Raw genomic sequence first — 27,980 nt, 5'->3', positions numbered from 1 at the left:
CTCTCTATGTTTGCAGCTACAGCTTTTAAATGGCTGCTATAAATGTTCATTTTCAGATCTCTGATTGGAGGAGAAGGCAGCGCTCAGTCGGTCATATTGTGATGAAAAAAACATGAAACAGTCCTTTAACATGCGCACTCACTCAGAACCTCAAGCACAAAGATCAGCCTAACAGAGAAAGCCTGCTGTGTGTTTCCTCCACAAAGGAAGTATGTCCACTCGTAACCAGTAACCATGGTTACTTCATGAGTTACACAGGTGACACAGACTCCACACTTCCTGCATCTCTTTCAAAGTAAAAGCGCTGCGTGCTTTTAGTGGTCCTATTGTGAAACATCTGCAGCAACATTGTGTGTAAGAGGTGATGTTGAACTCCAACCACTGAGCGGCTGGTTCACTTCAATTTGTCTCAGCTGACTTTTATATGGAGCTGTTCTAGTCTTACTGACCATCCTTTAAACTACGAGCCACATTCAACCATCGATCAGCCTCTCCTTTATTCTACACACATGCAGGTCTGTGGACTGTGAGAGGAAGCTGGAGAACCCGGGAGAACTCACACGGACACGAGGGGAACCAACTGGGGTTCAAACCAGGAAACAGAGACAGGAAGAACATTACTCCACCTTCCATCTACTCACCTGCAGGAACAGTCAGTGCAGACAGCAGCAGCACACACACACCTGCAACAGGACAGAGGTCACTAAAGGTCACTAAAGGTCAGAGGTCATGATGAGGACAGACAGGTGTAGGAACATCAGCTCACCTGCAGCAGTCAGCAGAAACAGGCCTGAAAGTGAAGAACACACTGATCAGAGATCAAATGGTCATATGACCAAAGAGAAGCATTCAGACTGCAGTGATTGGTTACTGTTCCCACACATCAATAACCCACAGTGCCCTCCAGTGGTGGAAACACAGATAATACATGTGGAGGAACATGAAGGAGACTCACAGCAGAGGCAGACGCTCCGTCTCAGACAGCCGTCACCTCCACAGCTCCACAGGTCTGCTCCCCGACCTCCTACATCACACAGAGAAACATCAGCACAGGAGGAGCTCCTCATCAACTTCAGAGAAAACAAAAATGAATTCAAAACTCCTAATACTGAAAACTTTCCCTGTGCAGTCATTGTAAATATGCATTTACACTGTAAAGAGACCAGAACGTTATCTGAAAGTGACGCATCCTTGTGCACAAATAGTAACTAGTAAGCAGAACATTGTTAGCATGTGTCTGTGAAGGTTCTCAGTCATCCAGGTCATCGTAGTCTAAGAGCTTGGAAAGAAAAAGCGTCTGGACTTCTTTAAGTTGCTTGAAGACGTTTCACCTCTCATCCGAGAAGCTTCTTCAGTTCTAAGGTCAAATGGCCGAGAGTCCCAGATTTAAACCCAGTGGGAGTATCCCCCCAAAGAGGGACAAAGGACCCCTTGATGATCCTCTACCTAATCTCAAGCTAAGGTGTGAAAACCGGTGTAGGTCCCAATCAGCCAGGGTTTCGGGTGAGCTCATTGTGAAACCTGGCCCCACCCTATCATGTGATTTCCTGAGGTCAGATGGCCCAGGATGTGAGTGGGCGTTAAGGCGTCTGGGGAGGGAACTCAAAACCGGATTATAGATGGCAGACAGTTGGTGTCGTAAACCACCGCCTCTGTTCAAAGATGGTCGCTCACAGTGGACATAGATGGCCTCTTTCACTCCTCTTTCAAACCATCTGTCCTCTCTGTCCAAAATGTGAACATTGGCATCCTTGAAAGAGTGACCTTTGACCTTTAGATGCAGATGGACTGCTGAGTCTTGTCCTGTGGAGGTGGCTCTTCTATGTTGTGCCATGCGCTTGTGAAGTGGCTGTTTGGTCTCTCCAATGTAGAGGTCTGGGCATTCCTCACTGCACTGTACAGCACACACCACGTTGTTCAGTCTGTGTTTTGGAGTTTTGTCTTTGTTGTTTGAGTCACTGAATCAGGAACTTGTGGATCCCGTGATGATCCAGAGCCTGGCTTGTCTCAGGAGTCTCTCAGTGACCTGAGCAGCAGCTACAGCTCTGCTGGCCTCTGTGTTCACCTGCAGGAGACGTGGAGACCCGCGCTCACCTTCTGCAGCACTGAGACACAGTTCCAGTGAGGGAAGGTGAGTCATCCTTTAGCAGGACATCATTCAGGCTTTATTAGCATCACTGTGACTGTTATTGTTAGGTTTAATGTATGCGTTGTAGGTCGCCATTTAAAAAGCTAGAATGCTTCTGTTGGCTAGCTTCTAGTTCTTGTTCTTATACATGTAATACATTTATTACCAACATGAGAGTTTATCCGCTGGTCATTCGACATGACGAATGACTTCTGAAGTCTTAATCTAGCTACAGCTCAGGATGCTGTAGATTCCCGTCAGTAACACTTTTGGTCTGCTAGTAAAATGTAGTTCTATTAATCTGTGCTCGATTACTCTTGAACCGGATGTAAGTCCCAAAAAACTGAATTTTGGAACAGAAATTGAATTCTAAAACTGAAACTAAATTGTTGTTAAAATCCTTTTAAAAGGATAAAATACAGTTTCAAAGCAAATGAATTCATTTTCAAAATATAAAATTCAATTTCAATTTAGTGACAATCATTTTCAAACCAATACATACATACAGTCTCAGGTGCTGTCTGATAGGTATGGAGCTGCAGTCAGCAACAGTAATGGCCTTAATTTGTTGGGTCAAGGATCGTCCAGTGTCTTGATGGAGAGCTAACTGGATCCTCCAGCTCAGAGCTGGTGACTTTTTTCTTGGGTCTTCCACTTGACTTTTTTGTTCCACAACCCTCAGGATCATTTAAGAAATTTCAGATGACCGTCTTACTGCGTCTCACCTCAGCAAAGATGGCGCACTGTGAGAGACCCTTCTTATGCAGTTCAACACCCCGACCACTTTCAAAAAGGTTCTTAATCACATAACATGTCATATAAACTGAAAGTTACAGTGTTTCCTGATTTCCAGTTTAGTTTTTAGCTTTAGTTAGAATATTCCTCCTAGGCCAGGCAGCCTTAGGCTGAGATTCACCCTGTCACATGTTTTTTGGGTTTTTTGCACGAATGCATGGTTCCATCTCTCAGACTCATGCAGTCCCAAATCATCACACCCTGCTTCACTGTCAGGATTCTGCATGTGACACTCTCGGACAGGTTCAATTCTATTATGCTATTATGCTGGAACTTTTCTAAGTCAATCAAATTTGGACTCCAGTTTGCTCCAATTATTCATCAGAGTTCTTTAGGAACGTTTCAGTCTGCATTTTTGTCCTAAACAAACAAGGTTTTTATTTCCTGAACACTGTCCTTCACTCTGAGGGACTTTCATTTTCACTGATAGCCCCTGGACGGTCTGGAACAGCGTCCCTGCTGTGTGTGGATTCATGTTAGAATATCACCATGACTCTGATTTCTGATGCAGCTGCTTTTATTTGGTCAGATTTTCCATCATCTCACAGTCTGACATTTTAATTTTTCTCTTATTTATTTTTCATGTGACTCATTAATGCAGACAAAGCCCTGAAATTCAGTATGAGTGTCTAGTGTTTATTTTGTACTGTGCTCATGATATCAGGCTAACACAGGAGTACCCAGTCTAGTTTCATTTTGTGTTTCTACTTTTCTTTTCAATATATATAGGCCATGTTAACCATTTGTTCTTGAATGTTCATAAGAAAAAAAGCCTCAAGCTGTGAACTCAGTGATGATGAAATTACTGTAATGTTGTGAAGGATTTGACATGTAGCTGATATCAGTACAGAAGTGTACTCACTTCAGTTCCTGGGCCCAGAGCCTCAGGCCAGAGATAAAGATCACAGATGCAGGAACAAACTGCAAGTCTCAGTGGGCGGAGTCAGAACTCCCCATTGTTCATTCCTCTTAACTCGTTCCTCTGAGCACGTTCAAACTTCTATCCACTTTGTTTTTCTTTAAGGTGGAGGTTTGAATCCAGGAGTTCATTCTGAGCTGTTGTCGTCATGCTGATCAGATTCCCAGTGAACCTGTTTAACCTGTGAGGGTTTCATGGTCTGTTTTCTAAAGAGTTAATTTGTTCTACTCAAATGAGGAAGTGGGAGGAGACGATGTGGTCAGTGCTTCAGTAGAAACTAAAAAGAAGAGCCTGTTTCTTTGATTTACACCGCTCAGTGTTGGTCAAGTCTTCATACAGAAGGTACAGTTGCATTTTTTTCAGTTTCATTTTTGCTTTTTTGTATATTGAACTCTGATAATGATAAATGAGGATTATAGTAACTTTATATTGTGCTAATATTAGCTCTCCTTGTATACTGCAGACATGGCTGCAGCATCGGCTCTGGTGTCTGAGGACAGTCTTCTTTGTCCGGTCTGTCTGAGTGTGTTCACTAAACCTGTGTCGATTCCCTGTGGACACAACTTTTGTTTGGACTGTATCACAGACTACTGGAGCACTCTGTCTGTACTGCAATGTCCACTGTGCAAAGAGATGTTTTACACCAGGCCGTTGCTTCGGGTTAACCCTGTCATTGATGAAATGGCAGAAAAGGTTAAAAAATCTGTTCAAGAAATGTTGTTGAGTTCAGCTGAAGAAGCAGGAAATGAGGATGTGCTCTGTGATTACTGCACAGGGTCCAAGGTCAGCGCCCAGAAGTCCTGTTTAATGTGTTTAGTGTCCTACTGTCAAAAACATCTGGAGCCTCATCAGAGGATTTCAGCTTTGAAGAAACACAAGCTGATCGATCCAGTTAAGGACCTGGAGAACAGAGTATGTCAGGATCACGGTGAGCCTTTGGAGCTAATCTGCAGACTGGATCAAATGTTTCTGTGTCAGTCCTGTAAATGCAGTGACCATAAAACACATGAAACAGTGATTCTGGAGGACGAGGCTGAAATGAGGAAAACCCAGCTGAGATCAGAAAATAACAGCATGGATCAGATGATCCAGGAACGTGAGCAGAAAATCCAGGAAGTTCAACAGTCAGTGAAGACCAGCAGAAGTAAAGCTGAGGACGCGTTATTGTACAGCAGGAAGGTGATGACCGCTTTGGTGGAGCACATAAAGACAGAGTTCACCAGACTGTCTGAGGCTAGCGAGATGAAGCAGAAAATAAATGAGACAGAGGCAGAAAGCTTTATTAATGAGCTGGAGGCAGAGATTACACACATTAAAAAGAAGAAGCTGCAGTTTCATGAAGCTTTGCTCATCAGAGACCCCTTCAGGTTCCTGGAGAATGTCCTCCCTCTTACCTACAATAAACCCCAGCTGAAGGACTGGTCTGCTGTGACTGTAACCAGTGACCAGTTTATGATTCAGGAGACCATGGCCGAGCTGGAGACAAAAGTCAGAGAAGAAGTCAGCACACTGTGTAATATCAACTTCAGAGGTGGGAAACAACAGAGGTATGATCTGAATGTTTTGATGACTTGATCCAGATATGGGTTCTCCTCGAAACACAGTGAGGTCACGCAATCAAAATCAGTCAGTCCCTCCATCTCAACGCCCCTTTTGTATATGAACTTTTGTTTATTTCATAAAAATAAAGAATAGTTTATCTCATATCTGAAAAATCAGTAGTAAACTTTATAAGTATTATAAATGGGGAGGCTGTAGCTCAGGAGGTAAAGCAGGTCATCTACTGATCAGAAGGTTAGTGGTTCAATCCCTGGCTCCTCTAGTCTGCATGTCTAGTATCCTTGGGCAAGATACAAACCTCAAATTGCACTCCGACGCATCCATCAGAGTAAGATGTGTAGGAAGCACTAAGACAGGGCTTGTGAGAATGGCTGTGATTGGGTGAATGTGGCATGTTGTATAGAGCACTTTGAGTACTCCGGGAGAGTAGAAAAGTGCTTTATAAGAATCAGTCCTTTCACCATAAGGAGGTATTATATAATAAAGGGACTGTAGAGAATTTCTACAGCGCTTTTCTATTTGACCACTCTAAATGCTTTATACAACGTTCCTCTTTCACCCATTTATACAAGCTTTGCTGTTTTTGCTACCTAAGGGCTCACTGTGATTGTACCATCGGAGAGCAACCTGCGGTTCAGTATCTTGCCCGAGGATACTTTTGGAAGTCCAAATCCTTCTCAGAATTATAATCCAACACATCAATTAAAATCATGATAAGGAGGAGCAACAGAGTCAAATCCAAGTCCAACATGGACGATTTCCGGTGCTGCTGCTGAAATTTCCAACAGTGCACTTCTGGAATCCTTTGAACTGCCCTTCTTGCGGGACACTGGAGAATGACCCAGAACGCCTCCAGACATCCCAATTTACTTTTTACCTTTAAACTCGCCCCACCTCTCTCTCTCTTATATCTAGTCAAACAATCAGGTGTTTAAATAAGATTTACTGACCTTCAGCCCCACCTTATTATCCTCTCCATCTCTAAGGCAAATCACATTTCATTAGCACATTAACATGAGTCCTTTTAATCCAAATACTTTTCTCTCTAAAACTCAATACGTTCAATACAGGCCCCTTTTTTTACTAAATCATACACTTTAAATGTTGCACATTCAGAGATCTCCTGTGTGTTGTCTCATTCACACACACACACGCTCAAAGTCACTCTCAAATATCTCACGGCCATTTTTACACAGGCTTTCAGCTTGCCTGAGTTAGACCTGCTGTAATTGCTGCCATTGCCCAGCTTTCTGTGAATGGTACTCATGGACAATAATCAATGGTCATGACAATCATGAACTGACCTCCCAGCCCATTGTTCCTTCAGTGGGCTGGTTTCAGTCATTATGCAAATGTACTGTTTATAAGGGTTGGGGAAACCTGCAGTCAGCTGAGACTGAAGAAGTCACTTGGATGAGTGACGAATCGTTTCTCCCGCTGAAAGCGTCCAGATGAACAGAATCAATCTATGGGTAATGAATCCATATTTGAATATCAGTTTCTTTTTGAGAGTAGAAGATGACTGATCTCTAACTCAGTTCCTGTGACCTTGTGTGACCTAAAATTGATTATTTATTTATTGATTCCTAACAGACGGAGAGTTTTGATTTTTTTTTTTATCTGTTTGAATAAAATATGAAAACATGGTTGACCTTCAAATAAACAATTTTATTATTGAAGCTTCCCTGTGATATACCTGTTCTTTTTATATTCCTTCTCACATGAATTATATACATTATTATTATTATTATTCTTATTAAACTTAGTCAGACGTCTGGCTTCAGCTGATTTCTGTATTTTGATCACATAAATGTTGAGTTTTTGTCAGCATACATGTTTGTGTCTTCAGTTTTTATCTGAATTAAACGTCATAGTGTTTGTAAAAGTAAAGTCTGAGCTGTACAGCAGCTGCATCAGTACAGATAACATGATAATCACAGACAGCAGTACTCATAAAGACTTCTGCATTCACTCTGCCCTCTGATTGAAACTCTGCTTTTGGTGCAGGACGAGTAACGTCTCAAAATACAAGGACATCATCTCCAGAAGTGATCTGATCAGTTCAGGACCTCCTGCTGTCTACCAGCTGAGAGCAAAGAAACAGAAGTTTGGAACAAGAATGACTGTTGGAGAAAAAAAACAAGACAAGATAAACAGAACCATCTTACTTATGGGAGAAACAGGAGCAGGAAAATCTACACTGATCAACGCTCTGCTCAACTACACTATGGGAGTGAAGTGGGAGGATGGAGTCTGGTTTACGATTGTAGAGGAGAAGAAGAAAAGTCAGACATCAGATGTGATCGTGTACGAGATCTTTGGTTTTGAAGATAAAACTCTGCCCTACTCTCTGACCATCATCGATACTCCGGGATATGGAGACACCAGAGGGATTGAACATGGTGGCATCTTCAGTCACAGATTATTGAACTTGCTGGATGGAGTCCATGAAGTTCACGCAGTGGGTCTGGTGATGAAGGCAACAGAGAATCGACTGAGTGATCGACTGATGTACGTCTTTGATTCAGTGATGTCTCTGCTTGGAAAAGATGTGGAGCAAAACATCATAGCTCTGATCACACACTCAGATGGAAGCAAACCTAAAAATGCTTTTAAAGCTCTTGAAGATGCAAAAATTAAATGTGCCAAAAATAAGAAGAATCAGTCTGTTTACTTCTTGTTTAATAACTGCCAGCTTGAAGATGAGGCAGAAAAATACCTGAAACTAAATTTTGAAAGCTCAGAGAGAGGAGTGAGAGGGTTCACAGCTTTCCTGAAAGAAACTACACCTCTGCAGCCAGAAGTGACACCTGAAGTGTTAAAGGAAAGAATCAGACTGACAGCCTGCATCCAAAACCTACAAGAAAGAATCAGATTCACTGAAGTTAAACAAAGAGAGATGAAACAGACTCGGGAAGCTCTGCAGAAGAATGAAGTGGTCACTCCATGTGTTGTTTTTAAACATAAAGAACCTATCAGAGCAGAGACGTGTGGGGTGGGGGTTAAAGCAGCTGTCAGCTGTACAGTCTGTGAGGAGAACTGTCACTATTCTGGATGCACAGTGTCCTTAAATCACTGTGAGGTCTTTAGAGATGGTCTCTGTACGTCATGTACCAACAAGTGTCCTGCATCAGAGCATGTGAAAGAAAAGTGGAGATATGTGACCAGGATAAGGAGAGGTCAGAAGAACAAAACACGAACAAAAAAGAAGGACGTTCATTTTCTTGAAAAGGAAATGAACAAACTGACAGCAGAGAAGTCCCAGTTCCTGGATGAGTCCTACCAGCATGTAGTCAGACTGGAGGAAATCGCTCTGAAAGCTGATTCAGTGTCCACTATTGTCCACTTGGACTTCCTGATTGAGAAGATGAAGGAGAAAGGAGACGCAGAGAAGATCAAGAAACTGGAGGAGATGAGAAGAAGAGAGGATGAAGGAATTAGAGGAGCTCTGAGGTATGTCAAACTGACAGCACTCACAGAACAGTGACTGTAGTTTATAATTACTAAGTATAAACTAGGTAGATGTTTAACTATCAGAGAAAAGTGTACAGATCAATATCACTGCTGAAACACATCAGTGATAGTTTATCCTGGGTTTATTTCACTCTTAGTGTTCAAACAGTTTCTCTGCTCAGCGTGACACAGTCATAATAAACTACATTTCTGTAATCGATGAAGAGGAGGAGAAAAAAAACTGATTCTGATGGCTGGATTTGAATGTTAGCTATGGAAATGTGTCTTTTATCATAAAGAAACTGAAATCAATCAGTGTTTTGTGTGAGAACATGAAAACAAATACAATATAGAGAAATTGACATCTGGTTTAAAGGATGGAGAATTACACAAAACGTCTTATACTGAGGTAAAACTACAATGATGTGCAAAAAATCTTTAGTCCAGCATCTCATCCCCAAACTTTGATGGGCACTTCAAACTTTTCCAGCTGGGAACCATGGCCTCAGACTTGGAGGTGCTGATTCTTATCCCAGCCCCTTCACTAAAGACAGAGGGTTACAGCTGGAGGTTATTGTTCAGTCATGGACTATTTTAGTTAATGGAAAGATATTTAAAATAATTTTATATAGAGTCCAATTATAAACATAAAACATAAATGTAAAATATAAATACCGTATTTTTTGGACCATAAGGCACACTGGATTATAAGGTGCATTAAGCAAAACAAAACGGTCAGATAAGTCAAACTTACCTCAACTCATTCTTCTTCCTTCCTCCACTTCTGTACCATTGATCCATTAATGTTGAATTCTCTGGCAGCTGCTCTATTCCCATGTTGTTGCAGTATATTAATGACCTCATATTGTGGATGGATTATCTCAGTTGTTCTCCTGACTGACGTTTGGTCCGTTTACAGCATCCCCTTAACCTTTATCGAGTGGAAAAAAGTTAGCGTTCATCCTCCAGCGCCACTGTGCTAATGTTATGCTAACATAGCTGTGTCGCTAGCGATCACGTAGCACATAAATTTATGTACCAGCTAGCCTAACTTCAGTAACCCAACAAATGTCACAGAAAGTGTTTAGTTTTCTGTCTTCATTTATGCTGGAAGTGATAGTGTTACACCCCTGAAAACAGGGAGTGATTTTGACTTGCTTCTCTCATGCAGTCATTTATTGCAATCAAAATGTACATGAATGTTTCACATTCTGTACTGCTTAATGGCACATGGTAGAAGGAAAAGCTAAATAATAATGCAACACAGTAAGGGGAATTGTTGAAAAGAATATGTCAATGGGCCAATAGGTTCGACTATAGGAGCACAGGGGTGTGTTTAAATGAGACACAGAGACAAGAATGTAACTCAAAAGGACCAGCCAACTTTAGTGAAATAAACCATAAGGTTGACAAGCACAGGTTAAAGACACTTTACAGTGGTAGAAAGGAAACTTACAAAAATTAAAAGAAGAGTAAAACAGATAAACTACTAAGCAATGACTTGGCCAAGTGTTACTTTTGGTTTTCAATGTTGGGTTTCAATGTTCGGGTTTCAATGCTTGGGTGCACCCTAGTAACCTGACTCCTTAACTTTTATAGAAACAGATTACACAAATCCAATGTACATTCAAATGAAAATCTCACACTCTTTTCACATGTGGAGAATGTTCTACACAACAGCTCATTATTTAAAGTCCCAAATAAAAAATGTCCAAGGGGTAAAGTCCAAAAAATTCCCAGGGTGTGAAAGAAAATAGGGGTGAGAGAATGTCAGTCAGTGGTCTCATGTATAACCAGCTGTGTGTGAAAGTGTGAGTGATACAGTCCTACCACACGGCAAGGTGCAGCAGATCATCAAGTGGAAAAGAAGCGAATCTCAGTCTCTCTAAGTCCAGGTGGGAAGGCTCGCCATCTATTTCACCGGAGGAATCCACCTCAGGAACAATTCAGCATACAAAAAAACCTGACCTGTCAACAGACAGGGTCAGAAGAGCAATTCAAATGTTAATTATGCTGTTCTAGCTATAATTCACGACTTAGGATTTTGTTGAAATCACATTCAACATGAATTTGCAATTAAAACACTCAAATTTGCAAAAATAAAACATCTCTCTTACACAAACTATGCATTACACCAAGTAACGTCAGTGCATATGCGACAATTATTAATCAAACAATTGAGATTAATTCAGTTTCTCAACGATAAAATGTGAAACAGACGTGAACTAACTGAGACGTACAACATGTGCTCACTGATCTCAGTGCATCACGGCCGAAGACAATGGTATGGTGTCTCTCGGTCGGAACATGCGGGGCTCTAAATAACGTAACAGGACATGTTGTTTTTCTCTTTAATAACTGTAATACGACGTGAAGGGGAAAAAAAACATAAGTTGCGCTTCAAGTGTTACCTTACTTCTGGAAGCAGATTGAGATGAACTTTCAGGCAGTTGATAACAACTAGAGCTAATGAAGGCTAAGAGTTTAGCTCCACGCGGTACTTTCTAAAGTCGCCAGAAAACTGCAGCATTCGCCTGTTTACTCACTTTGGCTACTTTTAACATGAAAGGTAGCTGATAACCAGCGAACTTATGTGCAGCACAGTTGGTTGCAACTTATATCTAATATTTTTTCCAGCTCAAAAGCTTCAGTCTCTCTTTTCTCCTGCCAGCACGGGACTACCTCCACACATAGCAGTGAACACAGAGCACGTGGGTGGGACATACAGCGGCAGGCTGCTCTCCCATTGGTCAAAGCATACTGGACCCTGTGCATTTCGACTGGTTGGGCAGGCTGTCCATCTCTCCTCATATCTATCACTCCTTAAAGTGGTACCCTCATTTTATGTGGGTTACAATAAACCAAAATAATAAAGTGCTTACTATGCATATACCTGAACAGGTTTCCTGACAAAATTCAATTCAATTCAATTTTATTTATATAGCGCCAAATCAGAACAACAGTCACCTCAAGGCGCTTTATATTGTAAGGTAGACGCTACAATAATACATATAGAGAAAACCCAACAATCATATGACCCTTTGGCGACACTTTGGCGACAGTGGGAAGGAAAAACTCCCTTTTAACAGGAAGAAACCCCCGGCAGAACCAGGCTCAGGGAGGGGTGCGGCTATCTGCTGTCACCGGTTGGGGTGAGAGAAGCAAAACAGGATGAAAGACATGCTGTGGAAGAGAGACAGAGATTAATAACGAGTACGATTCAATGCAGTATCAAACGCAGCACTAAGGTCTAGCAGGACAAGCACAGAGATGAGTCCACTGTCAGAGGCCATAAGAAGATCATTTGTAACCTTCACTAAAGCTGTTTCTGTGCTGTGATGAGCTCTGAAACCTGACTGAAACTCTTCAAATAAGCCATTCCTCTGCAGATGATCTGTTAGCTGTTTGACAACTACTCTTTCAAGGATGTTTGATATGAAAGGAAGGTTGGAGATTGGCCTACAATTAGCTAAGACAGCTGGGTCTAGAGATGGCTTTGTAAACAAGGTTTAACTACAGCCACCTTGAAGGCCTGTGGTACATAGCCGATTATTAGAGATAGGTTGATCATATTTAAGATTGAAGAATTAATTAATGGCAGGACTTCTTTGAGCAGTTTTGTAGGAATGGGGTCTAAAAGACACGTTGATGGTTTGGAGGAATTAATTATTGATATTAACTCAGAAAGATCAATTGGAGAAAAAGACTAAGTGAATATCAATGTTACTAAAAGTAGCTGTAGATAATATTACATCTGTGGGATGATTATTGGTAATTTTTTCTCTAATGATAAGAATTTTATTTGTGAAGAAGTTTATGAAGTCATTACTAGTTAACGTTAAAGGGATTGTTGGCTCAGTAGAGCTCTGACTGTTTGTCAGCCTGGCTACAGTGCTGAAGAGAAACCTGGGGTTGTTCTTATTTTCTTCAATCAGTGACGAATAGTAAGATGTTCTGGCTTTGCGGAGGGCTTTCTTATAAAGCAGCAAACTATTTCTCCAGGCTAAATGATGATCCTCTAAATTTGTGACACGCCATTTCCTCTCCAGCTTACTGGTAATCTGCTTTAGGCTACGTGTTTGAGAATTATACCACGGAGTCAGGTACTTCGGATCTGAGACCTTAGTTTTCACAGGAGCTACAGTATCCAGAGTCGTACGTAGTGAGGAGGTAAAATTATTAACAAGATAATCGACCTCTGTTGGAGTAGCGTTCAGATAGCTGCTCTGCTCTATGTTGGTACAGGGCATTGAAGATGATAACAGTGGGTGGATTATATTCTTAAACTTAGTTACAGCACTTTCAGAAAGACATCTACTGTGATAAAGTCTACTCTCCACTGCTGTGTAATCAGTTATTGTAAATGTAAATGTTATCAGGAAATGATCAGACAGCAGAGGGTTTTCAGGAAACACTGTTAAATGTCCAGTTTCTATGCCATATGTTAAAACAAGATCTAGAGTGTGATTAAAGTGGTGGGTGGGTTCTTTTACATTTTGAGAGAAGCCAATTGAGTCTAATAACAGATTAAATGCAATGTTGAGGCTGTCATTTTTAGCATCTTCATGGATGTTAAAATCACCCACAATAATTATTTTATCTGAGCTGAGCACTAAATCAGATAAAAAGTCTGAGAAATCAGACAGAAACTCTGTTTAAGGACCAGGTGGATGACAGATGATAACTAGAAAAATTTGCATTTCCTGCGAAAATGCTGTGTGGATGCTTTAAAGCTGAAGCTGTCTCCTAAAACTAGCTGAAAAAGCTGAAAAGTTGCAGAAATTGTAAAAACTTTGCAGAAGCAAAGGAACTTTGCTAAAATGTAGTAACTTAACAGAACTGCAATATCTTAGAGGAAACATAATACTTGGCAGAAATACAATAGCATAGCAGAACTTAGCAGAAATATTGTAACTTACCAGAAACACGATAACTTCTCAAAAATACAAGAATTTAGGAGAAATAGTATAAGATAACAGAAAGAATATATTTAGCCAAACATTCTTAAACATTACAGAAATACTATGATTTAGAGAAACAGTACAACATAGCAGAAATGCTGTAATTTGACAGAAATACTATATTTGGCAGAAATACTATATTTAGCACAAATCTTATAAAATAGCAGAAATAGTATGATTTAGCACAATAGTAATAACTTAAATAGAAAAATTGGAAAAGCAAAATGGACAGCTGAAAAAATGCTGAACATGCTAAGGGTCCCTCAAATGTAATTGTTACATGAAAAAAATCAGCAAAAAAAGGAGAACAGCCACACAATCACAAATATGGACACATATGGAAACACATGCACAGAGAGACACACACACAAGATCCAATTCAGTCAACCAGTCTAAATATATTGAATTTGAATGTTACAATGAGATGATCCCATAAAAAGGCTTTCTCTCTCTCTCTCTCTCTCTCTCTCTCTGTCACACACACACACACACACACACACACAGCAGCAGCATCAGCAAGTGAACAGGTGCTGTTAACAGCATGTTTCTTGGTCAGTCAAACAGCTGTGAGCTTCTCAATTTGAATCCACCAATCAGAGAGGCTGTGTACTTTTTCCCGCCAAAACTGGTGCAGTAAGTGCAGGCTTTTACAGCACAGAGAGAGACAGGATTTTTGCAGTGTATTTCTCATAGTGAGGACTCCCCTCAAACAAACAGCCATAAATTCCTAACCATAGGGGCTAAAATGGTCATTCTTAGACCGTTTTGTTCGGAAGACATGGGAGAATCTTGAAATGTTGACCATTTAAAATAAAAATATGAAATATTATAGATATATGACATAGATGATTGGTTATCTAAGAAGCCACGAGGGCCCCAATATGCAAATTTAAATGTGTCAGGCCTCAGATATGACTGGCTGGCTGGGGAGCCATGAAGGCAACAATATGCAAATTTTAATGTGCAAGCCCTCAGATATGATTGGTTGTCTTAGAAGCCATGAATGCCCCAATATGCAAATTTGAATGTGCAAGCCCTCAGATATGATTGGTTGTCTTAGAAGCCATATAAAAAGCAGTAAAACTGTACTATGATTTGGTAGAAAAACTATAATTAATCAAAAATACTATATTTGGCAGAAATACTATTTTTTAGCAGAAACACTACATTTAGCACAAATCTTATGAAATAGCAGAAATAGTATGATTTAGCACAAATGCTGTATATAGCACAAATCTTATAAAATAGCAGAAATAGTATGATTTAGCAGAAATGCTGTATTTAGCACAAATACTGAAAAGCAGCAGAAATGCCATGACTTAGCACAATAGTAATAACTTAAATAGAAAAATTGGAAAAGCAAAATGAACAGCTGAAAATATCCTGAACATGCTAACGGTCACTCAAATGTAATTGTTAAATGAAAAAAGAATCAGCAAAAAAAAGTATAACAGTCACACAATCACAAATATGGACACATATGGAAACACACAAGCACAGAGAGACACACAGGATCAAATTCAGTCAACCAGTCTAAATATATTCAATTAAAATCATACAATAAGATGCTCCCATAAAAACTCTCTCTCGCCCTCTCTTTCTCTCTCTCTCTGTCACACACACACACACACACACACACACACACACACACACACACAGGGAGAGAAAATCAAGTTTCTAGGTCAGTCAAACAGCTGTGAGCTTCTCAATTTGAATCCACCAATCAGAGAGGCTGTGTGCTTTTTCCCGCCAAAACTGGTGCACCAAGTGCAGGCTTTTACAGCACAGAGAGAGACAGGATTTTTGCAGTGTATTTCTCATAGTGAGGACTCCCCTCAAACAAACAGCCATAAATTCCTAACCGTAGGGGCTAAAACGGTCATTCTTAGACCGTTTTATTCAGAAGACATGGGAGAATCTTGAAATGTTGACCATTTAAAATAAAAATATGAAATATTATAGACATATGACATAGATGATTGGTTATCTAAGAAGCCACGAGGGCCCCAATATGCAAATTTGAATGTGTCAGGCCTCAGATATGATTGGCTGGCTGGGAAGCCATGAGGGCCCCAATATGCAAATTTGAATGTGTCAGGCCTCAGATATGATTGGTTGTTTTAGAAGCCATGAATGCCCCAATATGCAAATTTGAATGTGTCAGGCCTCAGATATGATTGGTTGTCCTAGAAGCCATGAATGCACTAATATGCAAATTTGAATGTGTCAGGCCTCAGATATGATTGGCTGGTTGGGAAGTCGTGCATGCCCTGATATGTAAATTTGAATATTACACTCCTCACAGAGGATTAACTCCCTGGGGAGCTGGCAGAAATATATAGAAATACTATGATTACCCAGAAATACTGCATTTAGTAGAAATACTATGTTTTAGCACAAATACTATAAAATGGCAGGAATACTACATTTAAGCAGAAATACTATATTAAGTACAAATCCTATAAAAAGTAGAAATACTGTACTATGATTTGGTAGAAAAACTATAATTAATCAGAAATACTATATTTGGCAGAAATACTGTAATCAGCACATATACTGTAACATGACAGAAATTCCTCCACTTAGTAGTAATACTATAACATAACACAAATGTTATGATTTGGCACAAAAACCATGATTTGGCAAAAATACTATGATTTAGCACAAATACTATGATTGAGCAGAAGTACTAAGATGTAGTAAAAGTACTTTGATTTAACAGAAATAGAATTATGGAGGAGTAATACTTTAAAATGGGAGAAATATTGATACACACACACATTCACAGAGCCTAAAGGGAACAGTATTTGTGCCATGGAGTGTTAACAAGAACATAGCAGAAATGCTGTAATTTGACAGAAATACTATATTTGGCAGAAATACTATATTTAGCACAAATCTTATAAAATAGCAGAAATACTATGATTTAGCACAATAGTAATAACTTAAACAGAAAAATTGGAAAAGCAAAATGGACAGCTGAAAAAATGCTGTACATGCTAAGGATCCTTCAAATGTACTTGTTAAATGAAAAAAATCAGCAAAAAAAAAAAAATATAACAGCCACACAATCACAAATATGGACACATATGGAAACACACATGCAAAGAGAGAGACACACACAAGATCCAATTCAGTCAACCAGTCTAAATATATTGAATTTGAATGTTACAATGAGATGATCCCATAAAAAGGCTTTCTCTCTCTCTCTCTCTCTCTCTCTCTCTCTCTGTCACACAAACACACACACACACACACACACACACACACACACACACAAGATCCAATTCAGTCAACCAGTCTAAATATATTGAATTTGAATCTTACAATGAGATCATCCCATAAAAAGGCTTTCTCTCTCTCTCTCTCTCTCTCTCTGTCACACACACACACACACACACACACACCAGGGGCGGATCTAGAAGGGTGGCATGGGGTGGCAACTGCCACCCTAAAATGATCCCTTGCCACCCCAAGTGCCACCCCAGTTTTGCATATGACAGTGTTGTTTATTAAAATAAGATAGCATTAACAGTTTGAGCGTAGTTACAGTCAACAGTGAATATAAATGCTAAAACTGAATATATTGCATAGTGTTCCCCCCCTCCACCATTAACAAATGGTTCAGCCCATAGCAGGACCGGCTTTTTTCTTGTTATCAGTAGCAAGTGATGTTTATGATTGTGCCAGAGCACATTTTGAACAGCACCATGGGAATTTCGGATTTTACACAGGTGGTTGGATGTTACACTCTGGAAATGGAAGGAAGGTGAGTGTTATTAACCCTCTGTGGTCCAGGGACACGCTGCACCTCCAAATCACATGACTGATGTAAGCTGACATAGCAACAAGCTGCAGCCACGCTGAGTCTCTATTTCAGCCCACATTGAAAGTTCAGACTTCAAAGTTTTTAAATTTTAATTACAGGCCAGTAAATCCATAGTTATGATAATATATATAATCCATGCTTTTTTCTAAATACTGTCGTCACGTTTTTTATGTGTGTGTGTGTATTTTAAGCGTTTTCTAAGGACTGCGCAAAAACAGTAAAGAAAGGAAAAGAAGCCACCTCTTTCCTATCGGTGGAAAAATGTACCATGTCAACCAATTTTTAAAAAAGTCAACACGTGGGATTTGGTTGTTTAGGGAGAGGGGAGAGTTTTTAGAGTGACGGTAACGGCAGCGAGACAGAGCGAGCGAGTGAGAGAGAGAGAAAGAGAGAGAGAGAGCGAGCGAGCGAGAGAGTTTTTAGATGTGGGAGATTTGTGACGTTTAGTGTGGAGTGTACAGTTAGTGTGTTGTGTTGTCTTGTGTAGCTGTTCTGTTGTGTAGTCGTTTTGTTTTGTGTGTCAGTGAGGGAACTAATGAATGTCACTAAGGCACATTTGCAACGTAAACACTGTCACTAAGTAGAAAACCAGCGGAGTGATACACCTGCTGTTGTCAGGCCTGCAGGTTTATCCCTGTGCTGTTCTCCTCTGTCTTTTGGTGGACAAACTTTTTTTTTACTGGCACACATCATTTGTGGGGCATCTTATTGCGACACCTGACTGTTCTCTCATTTTAGTTTTAGTAATATTTTAAATGGTTGTACAAAATAAAAGAAACAGCAGGTGTATTGGCTGCATTTTTAGATAAATAGTTGTATATGTTTACAAAATTTACAATTTATATTTGCATTTCAAGTTCTAAAAATTTACTCAACATGCCTGTGGGGTTTTTTTACAGTAAAAAAAATACTACTAGGATTTTAAGTTCTTTGTGTGATTTCAGATCAGTAATACTAATGCAGTATGTCAGTGAAAAAAACAACTAAATTCAGTTGAGCTGAAAAGAATGATACCAAACAAGGCAAGAGGAAAAAAATAAAATGAAACAATTTGAGGGTGAAATACAAACGTAAACTCAAAAGGAGTCAAACATGGTCGGTTGTATTTCAGACCTCAGTGGGTTAATCCAACAAATCATGAAAAATTAGGTTTAAATTTTTGTTCATGACAGTGCAGATTTCTGACATTTTGTGTAATTTAAGCTGTAACAACGTGATTGTTTTCTAACAAAAAACAGTGTGAAACTTAAGTTAGACTTGTGTTTGTAAATGAACCGCCCCATGTTGTGTAGCTTTCTGGATTTTATACTTATTGGGCTACATGTTTATTTATTATACAGGCTATACAGTACATAACATCATAACTGTTTTATGTAACTAAAGTGTGTAATTATGTGGGCTACAGACAATAATTAAGTTATAGACTATATTTATATGAAAAACGTGTATACTTACTGCATTCGAATCATTATAACCATATGTAACCACCTGCATATGTGTTTGGGAAAAAAAGGCTTTGATTTTGCCACCCCATTTGATTTCTTTGCCACCCTCATGCCACCCTAAAAAAATTTCTCTAGATCCGCCCCTGACACACACACACACACAAACACACAGACACAGGGAGAGAGAAGTAAGTTTCTAGCTCAGTCAAGCAGCCTGGGAGCTGCTGAATTTGAATCCACCAATCAGAGAGCCTGTGCACTTTTTCCCGCCAAAACAGGTGCACGCAGCACAGAGAGACACAGGATTTTTGCAGTCTATTTCTCATAATGACGACTCCCCTCAAACAAATGACCATAATTTCCTAACCGTAGGGGCTAGAACGGTCATTCTTACACCGTTTTGTTCAGAAGAGATGGGGGAATCTTAAAGTGTTGACAATTTATCATTAAAATATGAATTATTAAAGATATTTGACTTCTAATGCACCATAACTGAGTAGAGCAAAGCAAAAACTGCCTTGACTTGCCCTCAAACAACGCTTTCTAACTCTAAATCTATTTGGAGTATCAATATCATTCTTTCACCGTAAGAGACAGCAGGCTTTGGTGAACAATCATGGAAATTTTCAGGTCTCTGTGGAAATCCATTAAAAAGATATGACAAGAGAAAAAAGTGGTTCATTTCCAGAATTTGAAATCTGAAGAAATCTGAGCGAAGGACGAATTTCCTACCCTCAAACAAGTCTAACTCATTTCAGAACGGTAATAGGTGAGAAAGAAATTCTTGAATTGTGAGCGTCAGGAGTGTCTGAAGATATACTGGGACAAGCCTTATGTCTTAACTTTGCTTCGTTAAGGAGATATGACGATTCGAATATGCCTCTCATTACAGAAATCAAGCGGTGATTTTGAACAAGCTCTCCATTGACTTTCTATGGAGAGTTTTCCGACTTTGTGTTGGTCTGAGGAGATTTGCCAAAATTCTATAAATCCCACAACAATGATAGTGACATTTTCGGAAAGCCAGCAAAAATACCTACGTTTTGATGTATAATTTGTGGAAGTTGAGTGGAAATTGAGCAAGTAGCAAGAAGTTGTTCGGACATGAAGAGAAGACTGCAAAACCTTCAGTGGCACACTGGAAGCCAAGTGCATAGCAACCATAACAACGGATGTATTTTGTGAAAAATCACAATTTTGCAACTGAAAACTTTAAGAGGCATAAAAGTAAAATGGTAAAACATTTGAAAAAGCTGATTTATACCTGAATAGCCCAATAATTTGTGAACATTTTAAAGTTTAAATGGTTGTTCTACGTGAAAATATGAGGAAGTAGTTAAGTTTCAAAAACAAGCAAATTTTAGCAGAATTGCAGAAGTTTCCCATTCATTTCAATGGGACAAATTAAGCTTAATATTTTAAAAAGTATAATGGTGAAAAATACCAAAAGACATAGCCATCATTAGCAGAAATAGCAGAATAGTTTAAAATTTGAACGGTGAAAATCGGCTGTAAATTGTGGAAGTAGTTAAGTGCCAAAAAATGTACGGAAGTCCCAAGAGGAACTCAATAGTGTGGATGCTTAAAGCATCCACACAACAAGTAAGACTGGTTTCTGAGTTTTACAGCTGGGGTGGACGAGGCTAAGCATCAGGCTTTCAAATGAATTAAAAGTCTGTCTGGGTCTTTGGTTGATTAATAGGCTGGTGTGAAAAATTGCTGCCACACCGCCCCATCGGCCTGTGCTTCGAGGTTTCTGGCTGACTAGGGGGTGTTGATTCATTTAAACTAACATAATTATCCTGCTGCAACCAGGTTTCTGTAAGGCAGAGTAAATCGATTTGTTGATCAATTATTAAGTCATGTACTAACAGAGACTTGGAGGAGAGAGACCTAATATTTAACTAGAAAAATTTGCATTTCCTGCGAAAATGCTGTGTGGATGCCTTAACGCTGAAGCTGTCTGCTGAAAAGCTGAAAAAGATGAAAAGTTGCAAAAAGTTGTATGGTGGTGAAAAAAAATGTCACCCTGAGCAGGATTCGAACCTGGCCCTCCTGGGCACAAGGCGGCTACTCATCTCACTGTGCCAAATTCACTCTCACAAGGTAAGAGATGGAGAGACTGACAATTATGGTGAAATGAGCAGAAACTGCTGAGAATTGTGCTGATAAGAGGTGAAAAGGCTGAAAAGACGTGAATCAGCAGAATTTCTCCTCAAAAGTTTTTTCTGAAAACAGCTGAGATTTGTGCTAATAAGAGGTGAAAAGGCTGAAAATTTTGCAGAAGAGGTGAATAAGCAGAATTTGGGCTGAAAAGAAGTGAAAATTCTGAAAATTCTGCTGAAAAGAGTTCAATCAGCAGAACTTCTGCTGAAAAGAGGTGAATCATCTCACTGAGCTAAAACACAGGTCAACCCGGCAAGGAAAATCAGTGAGGCCACTGATGATATGGCAGAAATGGGCAAAAAATATTGCAAAAAAAATTCAATATCTCAAAAAGTATAGAAGTTATGAGCACCAAAAGTCATAGCAGGCATTAGCAGAAATAGCAGAATTTTTTAAAGTTTGAATGGCGAAAATCGGATAAAAACTGTGGGAGTAGTTAAGTACCAAAAAACGTACAGAAGCAACTAGATTATAGTGGAATAAAGAATAAAGAGAAACAGGAAAACAATAGTGTGGATGCCATGAGGCATCCACACAATAATCCACGTTTCACTGTTTTACTCTTTGGTTCAGATGTGGATACTGTATTGTTCTTTCTTTGTGATTTTTTTATGTTTAAGTTGTTTATTGCTGGTTTTTAGTTTGTTTTTTGTCTGTTTGGGAGCTGACACAGTCTCAATGGAGATGGGGTTTTTGGGGGGGGGGGGGGGGGGGTAGCAGGAGGAGAGAAGCTGCAGAGAGGTGTGTAACGGTGCATACACACTGAACGCGATAGATGCAACCAGAGCATCAGGTTTACATGAAAAGTCAATGGACGAGTGCGATGAAGCGCAACTGGGGATCCCACGAAACTTCAGAAGCAGATTTGCGTCGCAAAAATGCGTCATTCGCGCTCGAAGTAAAATACACATTGCAGTTTGTGTGGTGCATTTTGTGTGTTCATGCGTATCGCGTCTACCACTCGAGTTGGAAAAATCTGAACTATAGCTTCAAGTTGCGCCGTCACAACCAATCAGGAGCCTGGTGATGCTCTGACCTAGTTCAAAGGGGCAGGTCCAGCCAAAACTCTTCCACTTTAAGCTGGATCCTTTTTATTCCCATCTCTCTCTAAATAATTATATTTGATATATTTATGTTTAATGTTTTTCTGTTTGAGAATTTTAATATTATTTAAAATACATTTTTGTAATGACTAATGTCTCAGTTCTACTACACAGCAAATATTGGCACCCAACTTGACACATGTAGAATTTATTTCATATTATGCTAATGAAAAAATATACTACTATATAGGAACATAGTGAAGAGCAGTTATTAAAGAGAATAAAGAGAGATTAGTTTATTTTGGAGGCAAGCTCCATTTATTAAGAAAATTTTAAAAAGGCACGAACGAGGTTTGTGGGTGGCTCTTAAAAGAGCCATTGTGGGGAAGTCACTGGGACTTCAAATAGGCAATTCTTTCGGCTGCCAAGACACTGCTCCCTCTGCCGAGAAGTGGCCATGAAATACTTTTACTAACAGTAGGCAGATAGACAGGCGCTCTGCAGGTGGGATTTAGCACCTGTAGTTGGTGTCTAGGTGGGCGACGCTTGGATCGACTCGGGACAGCAGCTCCTTAAACTGGGCGAGGGATAGTGATGGGATTTCCGGCTCTTTCGGCTCGGCTCACTAAAAAGAGCCGGCTCTTTCGGCTCCCAGCCGGCTCTTCAGGTTGTTTTGTTGCTTTAGATTTAGCACACTCCACATAAAATGTAATAAATAAATCATATAATACAAAAACCAAGTATTTACATTTCAACTTTTAACTATTTAAATTTTCAGCTTTTTCCTTTTAAGCAAATTTAAAGTGAAACAACACAAAACACTGCAAACCACAACACAATTAAATATAAATTAAAATATGAAAACTAAAAGAAGATGCACATTCTCTGTCATATGGGCCTGCATGAATAAACTTTCTGAATCCTTTATCATCCGCAACTGAAAATAGTTGTGGATGATTACTATACCTTTCTAATGTGATGTTGTTGTCCCTTGCTCTCTTTCTCTCTCCCTCCCGCTCTGTTCCTGTGATACTGAGTGTAACTACCGCCCCTCCCCCCTCTGCCCAGCGCAAAGCACAAGGCTCAGGGGCGGAGTGAAGCAGAAAAAAAGTGCGAGAGAGAGGGTGAGAGAAAGGGGAAAAAAACCATGGCCCAAGGAGCCGGCTTGCGTCGTTCACTTCAAAGAGTCGGCTCTAAGAGCTGTTTCGTTCGCGAGCGACACATCACTAGTGAGGGAAAGACGGTGATGCCGGCAAAAGTGGCCGTTATCCAGACGCAGCTCCTGGAGCAAGTGGTGAAACTCACCAAACTGCTCACGCTTCTGGAGGACCTGATGGACCCAGGTACGATGAGGACGTCCTTTATGCCGCTGCTCTGCTCTCCACAGTAAATAGAGAAGTGAGAGTCTCTTCAAACGCTAGATCGACAGCTGCCATCTTGCAAGCATACCGTCTGGCACTACGTCCTCCCACATTTCCGCTTCATGCACGTGAAAATTGCATATTTTGAAGTGTGACCAATTCGCGTTGGATGCGCTTCGAGGTACAAATGTGCACGCAACCAGCTAGGGGTGTCTGGCGCTTTGTGGTCGCGTCTATTGCGTTCGGTGTGAATGCACCGTAAGACTGCAACTCTGCTTCCTGGTCCCAACTCTCCATAGTCATTTTTTTCGGGGGGTGGGGTGGGGGTGGGGGTTAATAAATCTGTCGATATTTCTAGAAATGAGAGCTGCTCCATCCAAAGTGGGATGGATGCCGTCTCTCCTAACAAGACCAGGTTTCCTCCAGAAGGTTTGCCAATTATCTATGAAGCCCACATCGTTTCTGGGACACCACTCAGACAGCCAGCAATTTAAGGAGAACATGCGGCTGAACATGTCACTCCTGGTCTGATTGGGGAGGGGACCAGAGAAAACTACAGAGTCCGACATTGTTTTGGCAAAGTTACACACCGATTCAATATTGATTTTAGTGACCTCCGATTGGCGTAACCGGGTGTCATTACTGCTGACATGAATTATGATCTTACTGTATTTACGTTTACCCTTAGCCAGCAGTTTTAAATTTCCTTCAATGTCGCCTGCTCTGGCCCCTGGAAGACAATTGACTATGGTTGCCGGTGTCTCTAGCTTCACGTGTCTGAGAACATAATCACCAATTACCAGAGTTTGACCCCCGGCGGGTGTGTCGCCGAGTGGGGAAAAACGGTTAGACACATGAACAGGTTGGTGGTGTACCTGGAGCTTCTGTTTAAGACTATGCTTCCTCCTCACCGTCACCCAGCCGCCCTCTTTCCCCAGCTGCTTGGGGTCTGCCGGGGAACAGCTAGCGGGGCCTGCGCTATCTTCGGCTGCACCAGCTACAGTGGCCTGGCTAGCTACGGGTGAATGAAGGGTGCGAAGCCGAGTCTTCATTTCTGTAATCCTGGCCTCCAGAGCTGCAAATATGCTACATTTGTTACAGGTATCATTACTGCTAAAGGAGGCTGAGGAGTAACTAAACATCTGACACAATGAGCAGGAAAGTGCAGGAGGGACTGGGACTCTCTAAATCTGGGACTCTTCACCATTGACCCTTAGAACTGAAGAAGCTTCTCGGATGAGAGGTGAAACGTCTTCAAGCAACTTAAAGAAGTCCAAACGCTTTTCTTTGCAAACTCCTTTGACTACTATGACCTGGATGACTGAGAACCTTCACAGACTTATCTAAAAGTTTTTAGTTAAACTGCTCTGCAGATAAGCTACTGTGTGCTGGAACAGGAACAGGAAGTGATACTCTACCTCTCCTGCCGTTAGCTTAATGGACATTATATAGTATAAAACTGGGGCTCAAACAACTGAGGTTGTTTTATATCTATATGCACAAAACAACTGTAATATAATGCTTCTAAAGCTTACAAAACAATGAAGGGCTACCTATTAAATATATTAACAATGTACAGATTATAAATTTATCAACTTTTAAACACTTTTACCTGAAAACAGGGGGAAAAGAATCACAAGATTTTTGATCATTTTGACTTGCTTCATTCATGCAGTTGTTTATTGCAATGAGGAAAGCACACGAAAGCCCCCTTGTGGAGAATGGAGACACTACCAATCAATCCCAGAAAAGGCTTACTAGCCGATCAGTGATGTGCAGATGACATCTCTCTTGAATAAAATGAGAACCAATGGTGTAACATGAAAAATAACTTGTCAACAATTTCTTTACTGTATTTACATTATTTTTTATCCTTATATCAACTAAGATGAATTAGTATTAACTGTATAACCTTTTTAGTTTCAGTAGTCTTTCAACCTGTCACAATAGCAGAGCTTTATGTTTTAATGTTTTCAGAAATCTCTCAGTCAGAACATCGTATATCATGTTTAGGTGGAAACTAGTGAGCTAACTTCTTGCTAGCTTCTCACTCCGTTAACTTTAATAAATTCTGTTTTCATGGATGCCTGGATGTTAAACTTATTTGTTACACCTGGTAAAGCAGCAACGCTGATCATTTTATTAAAGATGAAAGAATTTAGACAGTTTTTCATTCTCAGTGATGCTGCAGTGTTTGACTGACTTTCGGACCTGAAGCGACGGAGTTTAGGACCCAGATTACTCCGCGACGCTCCTGACTACGGTAGCCGTAATGCTCCAACAATCCATCAAGCAGTGTGGCTTTGTACCTTACCGAAGTCGTACTTAAACATTTTTTGACAGATTTTTGAGCGCCATGTACCACATAAAATTGGTTCAAGGTCAGTAAACCCAACCAGAATTCATACATAAGACGCACCGGATTATAAGGCGCACTGATGATTTTTGAGAAATTAAAGGATTTTAACTGCTCCTTATAGTATAGAAAATAAATAAAAATAAAATAAATAAATATAAAGTTTCACTTTCTCTACTTTAATGCCAGATGTTTAAATCTGCATAGAAAATCACCCCAATATTCTAATACTTACAATAAAAACTAAAAATGAAATTAAAACTGTATGAATCCAGGGCAGCAACAGCTGTGGCTCACCCAAATGATGTCATGCCAACCCAATCAAAGGTTGAGGGAAAATAAAAGTATAATTAAAAAGTAGCAGTGTGACCACTAATGCTTTGGTAGAGCAGACAAAAAAAAAAAAAAAGAATCTATTTGGACAAAATAAAAAAAGGTTTAATTTTATGTGACCTTAGATTCTGAGCAGAAAAGCATCAGCTCAGTTTTCAATGTTAAACAATAGGAACCTATTCATAATGTTTGCATGTGTACTGAAGACTTTCTATGCTTTTCTGTGCAGGATCAGTTTGATCTCATCACCACATGAAGACATCATCTCACACAGTTTTCTCATCAGGTCAGGACCTCCTGCTGTCTACCAGCTGAGACTGAAGAAAGAGGAGTTTGGAACTCTGACAAGAATGACTGTTGGAGAAAAAAATCCAAATAAGATAAACAGAACCATCTTACTTGTGGGAGAAACAGGAGCAGGAAAATCTACTCTGATCAACGCTCTGGTCAACTACACCATGGGAGTGAAGTGGGAGGATAGAGTCTGGTTTCAGATCGTAGAGGAGGAGAAGAAGAGTCAAATAGGACGACAGACAGAAAGTCAGACATCAGATGTGATCGTGTATGAGATCTTTGGTTTTGAAGATAAAACTCTGCCCTACTCTCTGACTATCATCAATAGTCCTGGATATGGAGACACCAGAGCGTCTGATTATGATGACACCATCAGTTACAGATTACTGGACTTGTTTCAATCAGATGATGGAGTCCATGAAGTTCATGCAGTGGGTCTGGTGATGAAGGTGAGTGATAATCGACTGAGTGAGCGATTGAGATACGTCTTTGATTCAGTGATGTCTCTATTTGGAAAAGATGTGGAGAAAAACATCATAGCTCTGATCACACACTCAGATGGAAGCAGGCCTGAAAACCCTCTTCAAGCTCTTGAAGCTGCAAACATTAAATGTGCCAAAAATGAGAAGAATCAGCCTGTTTACTTCTTGTTTGATAACTGCCAGCATGAAGAGCAAATGGAGGAAAACACAAATTTTAGAAATTCATGGGAACTTACACAGACAAACATGGATCATTTGACAGACTTGTTGGGAAAATCTAATCCTCAAAAACTGGTGAAAACAGCCGAAGTGTTAAATGAACGAATTAGACTGAAAGCCTGCATCCAAAACTTGAAAGAAAGAATCGAGCTGGTTGAACTGAAACAAAGAGAAATCAGACAGATCCGAGAAGCTCTGAAGCAGACAAATCACAGAAGTAAAATGGAAATTGAGAAATTATTGAGTCTTTTGGAAAATCTTGAAAAGGAAATGAAAGTGCTGACAGCAGAAAAGGAAAAGTGGCTAAGTGACTCCTACCACCATGCTGTCAGACTGGAGGAAATCGCTCTGAAAGCTGATTCAGCATCCACTATTGTCCACTTGGACTTCCTGATTGAGATGATGAAGGAGAAAGGAGACACAGACAAGGTCCAGAAACTGGAGGAGATGAGGAGAGAGGATGGAGGAACCAAAGAAGCACAGAGGTACAAACTTGGTCAAACACCATCAGCTAGCAAAAACATTGGGAGACCCTCCCTCTGGTATAAGTGAAACATGTAAAGAAGCATCAGGCAGCTGTGTAGATGGCTTTTTTTCCTGATACTGCTTTATGCTACATGTTCAGATGTACACCAT

The 27,980-nt window shown here is 40.1% G+C and overlaps 1 protein-coding gene across 1 annotated transcript; it reads left to right on the top strand.

Annotated features, from left to right (window-relative positions):
• The first annotated feature begins 3,885 nt into the window (after nucleotides 1–3,885).
• Nucleotides 3,886–27,896, top strand: LOC100694122 (uncharacterized). Its single transcript, XM_019354750.2, has 5 exons — nucleotides 3,886–4,184; nucleotides 4,306–5,389; nucleotides 7,410–8,855; nucleotides 26,579–27,092; nucleotides 27,612–27,896. Exons 2-5 carry the CDS (start codon nucleotides 4,308–4,310, stop codon nucleotides 27,894–27,896), a joined length of 3,327 nt encoding a protein of 1,108 aa, XP_019210295.1. The 5' UTR covers nucleotides 3,886–4,184; nucleotides 4,306–4,307.
• The last annotated feature ends 84 nt before the right edge of the window (nucleotides 27,897–27,980 follow it).

Source organism: Oreochromis niloticus, linkage group LG3, assembly GCF_001858045.2.
Source record: "Oreochromis niloticus isolate F11D_XX linkage group LG3, O_niloticus_UMD_NMBU, whole genome shotgun sequence".
NCBI classification, from domain to species: Eukaryota; Metazoa; Chordata; class Actinopteri; order Cichliformes; family Cichlidae; genus Oreochromis; species Oreochromis niloticus.
Note: the sequence above shows the minus strand (reverse complement) of the source record. Positions and strands in the feature narration are given on the sequence as shown.